This window comes from Salvia splendens, chromosome 19 (genome assembly GCF_004379255.2).
Source record: "Salvia splendens isolate huo1 chromosome 19, SspV2, whole genome shotgun sequence".
Classification (NCBI taxonomy): domain Eukaryota; kingdom Viridiplantae; phylum Streptophyta; class Magnoliopsida; order Lamiales; family Lamiaceae; genus Salvia; species Salvia splendens.
In genome coordinates, this window is record NC_056050.1 from 8,955,364 (window position 1) to 8,960,307 (window position 4,944).

The following is a 4,944-nucleotide window of genomic DNA, read 5'->3' on the forward strand; positions in this document are numbered from 1 at the left end:
ATCGCGGTTGTTTTTCAAATGAAATCAATTTGGCGACCTAACCTGATCTTGGTATCAAGCTTTTACAAAATTACCATAATACCCCCACCTTGTTATTATGGAGTAAATTTGTGATTGAGGGAACTAATTTCTCCTTAAATTAGAAAATTACATATATTAATACTAGCCCTTGATTTTCTTGATCTTGTGGCTATGATTTGTTCTCTAGTTATAGGTTTAAAGGGCTCTTGCCCTAGATCACTACTCTATATATATATATATATATATATATATATATATATATATATATATAGTCCCATTATTCACAAATCCACTCTTAAAGACCGAACCACCGAACCATACCAAATTAGGGTTTTTAGATCTAGTTTTTTATGGATGAGAGACACAAATTTGTCAATTATTTTCGCCTTCATCACGAGCCTATTTTAATTCATCCGAAGGTAAATAAGTCATACTAACATGTTACGAAGATTTAACTTCATTCCAGTAGGTTTTTACTTCATTTCAGTAGGATTATTACTTCATTCCAATACGTAAATGCAGTTTCACTGTCGCGTGCCGTTCTTTCTCTCTACAATATCTATCACCACCGCCACAACACTGATATGGTGTAATAAACACATGGAATGATGCAATAAATTATTGGAATGAAGTATGTGTAGAAGCGTTTGAAGTCCTACTGGAATGAAGTAAAAACCTTATCCAATGAAGTAATAATGTTTCTGAATGAAGTAATAAACGCACTTGAATAAATTGCATTTTTAATTTAAATAAAGTAAAAACTCAGGTCAATGAATTCAAATGAAACATATGTTGAATCATTTCGAAACCTACTGGAAGAAAGTAAAAACATGTTGTAGTTTCAAGGTATTACGTACGGAATGAAGTAATAAACCTATACAATGAAGTAAAATGGGCTTTTAATGAAGACCAAAAAATTTACACAACAGCACATCTCATAAAAAAAAATAGATCTAATGGCCCAAATTTGGTCTCTAGTTCGGTCTTTAAAATTGGTTCGACATTGATCACAACTCTATATATATATATATAGGAAAATGATCAATACAAAACTTGATCTCAATACAAAATCCAGACCAAATCCTGACCATGTGATTTGACAATCCAATGGTCAATAATTAAACAAAAACACGGAGGGTCATTGTAAAGCAGTTTTAGGTCATATTATAAACTTTGGGTTTGAGGTCATGTTAAGATCATTTCATGTCATCCTTACTATAATGACGTAAAAATAAGCTTACAATGACCTAAAAATGACTTTTGTATGCTTGGTTCTGCATTTTTGTATTAAGAATGGTTTTGCATGGATCAAAACCCTATATATATATATATATATATATATATATAGGGAGATGATCAAAATAAGTATGTGTTTAAATCCAGAAATGCAGACCAAATCTCAGCCCTAGGATTAGATGATCTAATGGTCAATAATTAACCAAAAACACGGAAGGTCATAATTAAGCAATTTTAGGTCATATTATAATATTTTGATTTAATGTCATACTAAGATCGTTTTAGGTCATGCTTTGTTAGCATGACCTACAAATTACCTAATTATGACCTAAAAATGCCCTAATTATGATATTGTTCTGCGTTTCTGTATTTAAATCCAGTTTTGCATAGATCAAAACCCTATATATATATATATATATATATATAGGGTCCTGTTAAGTTGAGATTTTTGGGCCTAACTGAGAATTGAGATGCAATCTCAGCCACTCATTCACAATTTTCGTGCGATGCCAACAGCGTGTAGTTTATGTCAACAAGGGGGTATTTTTGTCATTTCAGTTCTAAAATGTTTAAATTATATTCAAAAACCTCTGTAAAACTCTCGAACGTTTCTCTCCCAAGTTTCTTATACAATTCTGCATCTTCTCTTCTCTTCGTCGTGATTCATCTCCTAATCTAGACTTCATTCAGTTTTCTACATCAATTAATTTCCAAAAATGAGGATCGAAGAAATTGTTGAAGCTGAAGCGCCGATTGTAGCCAGAAAAAGGCATTCCAAATCGGCGGTAGTTAAAGCGACTTCTTCAGCTTAAGAAATTGATTCAAATTTTAAGTATATTGCTTCGATTTTAGTGTATTAAAACACATCTGGATTTATTTTCTTATGAATTCGATTTCTGCTGTTTTTTTTGTTGATTAGCGATGGTAGAATCGGAAGAGATGGAAATGAACAATGTTGCTGGAAAAAATAGAAGAGAACAAGCATCTTCTTCCAGTTAAGGATTTGTTTAAATTTTTAAGATTCTTGACATTTTATACAATAGTTATTAACATAGTTATGATAATATACTTGTGTTTTCTATAAACTGCATATACTTGTCATTGAGATAATTTTGTATACTGTTGACATAGTGTATGCTTGTTTGGATTGTTGTTGACATTATAAACTTTAACAATTGATATAATAGTAAAAAGATAATTGTGCTTGCTTTAAACAAGATATACTTGTTATTGACATAGTGTATACTTATTAGAATCGTTGTTGACATAGTCAAATTGACATTCAGCCTCTGATGATAGGGAGCGGGCTAGTTTTGGGGTTGGCGCTGTCTTTCGAGTACACAGTTTTTGGTGTATGCTTCTCCAGTTGGAAACTATTTCAAGGTTATGTTTACGTTTTCAATTTTAATTCGCTTGAATCAAGGGGATATTAAGAAGTTTGTGGATAAGGTTTAATTGTTGTGGTTTGCAGGAAGGGACTGCACCGATCAGCTTGTACGTTGAGGATGAGTTCCATCGCGCTGGCCGCGGTGGTCCTGGAGGTATGAAGAGCGTCACGAATTATGCGCCGGTATGTAAGTGTTGCATCTTTCTGCCAACTGTTTGATGAAAGTTCTAAATGAAGTTGGCTACTGAAAGTTCGTCAAAGTGTTTTAATTTTTTTATTTTTATGATTTTGATATCAATTAATTTCGTCCTGCTTGTAAAAACATGTTTCTCAGTATGAAATATCGGAATAATGTTTTTGATGCATGACTAAATTTAACAAATTTACAAAGTTCATTTGATATTTAACAGTAGTAAATAAATTATAGGTGAGGTCATGAACTGCTAGAAATCATGGAGAGCAAGAACTACCAAGCAAGCCACTATGCCACTCAGGGCTATGAGCAGACGTTGCTCCAGCGTCTGCATCTAGAGCTTTACAATCTCAAGTTTCTAATCGTCGTGGATGATAATGCTTGGGATCGGATCGCGCACGCCTTGCCAGATAAGGAGAACGACAGCCGGATTCTTCTCACCACTAGGCTTCGGGAGGTCACTGAATAAAATTCTGAAAAATCTAGTTTACTTCATGAGATGCAGCCGCTCGGGCTGGAGCACAGCTGGCAGTTCCTCTGTTATCTTACCTTCGGTGATATGCTGAAAAATGATAATGATGATGTTACATTGCTCTGCCCTCCTCACTTGAAGGAAATTGGAATATCGATCGCCGAGAAATGTAAAGGTCTTCCTCTGTCACTGGTTGTGGTTGGTGGTCTTCTCATTCAGGAGACAGAAAAGATTGATTTCTAGAAAAGGATAGAAGAAGATACTGCTGATGCTGCTGCAATGGGGGAGGGTTCCTACTTGGAGATCTTGGCTATTAGCTACCTTTACTTGCCCGCTAGACTTCAAGGCTGTTTCCTTGACCTGGGTGCCTCTAAACTCATCAAACTTTTGGTTGGTGAAGGCTTCTTCCTAAAACCTGCACTACCCACACAAACCATGGACAACTATTCTGGTTTCTGACTTTTGAACTTAGCAGTATGTAATATATATGAAATGTCAATCAGTTCAACAACTTGTATTGAAATGTCAACAACGCAAAAATAATTCTTATAATTAAAAAAGAACAACTATTTTCTCTTAATTTTTTTATTTTAAACAAGTTCTGGTATCATGATCATGCATTACATGTCAATAGCTTTCGTATCAAATACCAACAACTTATATGAAAATATTAACAGCTTGTATATCAAATGTCAACAACTTGTCAACAATTTGTATATAGTGTCAACAACTCAAAAACAATTCTTGTAATTTAAAAATAACAACTATTTTATCTTAAATTTTTATTTGACATGGGTTTTGGCATCATGATCATACAACACATGTCAATAGCCTGCATATCAAATGTTAACAACTTATAGCAAAATGTCAACAGCTTGTCAACAACTCGTATATAGGGTCAACAACTCAAAAACAATTCTTGTAATTAAAAAATAACAACTATTTTACCTTAATTTTTTTATTTGACACAAGTTTTGGCATCATGATCATACAACACATGTCAATAGCCCGCATATCAAATGTCAACAACTTATAGCAAAATGTCAATAGCTTGTCAACAATTTGTATATAGTGTCAACAACTCAAAAATAATTCTTGTGATTAAAAAATAACAACTATTTTATCTTAATTTTTTTTATTTGACACAAGTTCTGACATCATGATCATACAACACATGTCAATAGCCTGCATATCAAATGTCAACAACTTATAGTAAAATGTCAACAACTTGTATATAGTGTCAACAACTCAAAAACAATTCTTATAATTAAAAAATAACAACTATTTTATCTTAATTTTTTTATTTGACACAAGTTCTGGTATCATGATAATGCAATACATGTCAAGAGCTTTCGCATCAAATGTCAACAACTTATATGAAAATGTCAACAGATTGTCAACAACTTGTATATAGTATCAACAACTCAAAAACAATTCTTGTAATTAAAAAATAACAAATATTTTATCTTAATTTTTTTTATTTGACACAAGTTCTGGCATCATGATCATACAATACATGTCAATAGCATGCATATCAAATGTCAACAACTTATAGTAAAATGTTAACAACTTGTCACAACTTGTATATAATGTCAACAACTCAAAAACAATTCTTTTAATTAAAAAATAACAACT

At 32.6% G+C, this 4,944-nt stretch overlaps 1 protein-coding gene across 1 annotated transcript; it reads left to right on the forward strand.

Moving 5' to 3' along the window:
• The first annotated feature begins 3,096 nt into the window (after positions 1 to 3,096).
• Positions 3,097 to 3,552, forward strand: LOC121778990 (putative late blight resistance protein homolog R1A-3). Its single transcript, XM_042176352.1, has 2 exons — positions 3,097 to 3,294; positions 3,343 to 3,552. Exons 1-2 carry the CDS (start codon positions 3,097 to 3,099, stop codon positions 3,550 to 3,552), a joined length of 408 nt encoding a protein of 135 aa, XP_042032286.1.
• The last annotated feature ends 1,392 nt before the right edge of the window (positions 3,553 to 4,944 follow it).

Bases quoted from the DNA above. Each gene is read 5' to 3' on its own strand.
- LOC121778990 (XM_042176352.1), top strand. From the start codon at position 3,097: ATGGAGAGCAAGAACTACCAAGCAAGCCACTATGCCACTCAGGGCTAT. The intron at 3,295-3,342 runs GTCACTGAATAA...CATGAGATGCAG, and splicing joins TCACCACTAGGCTTCGGGAG to CCGCTCGGGCTGGAGCACAG.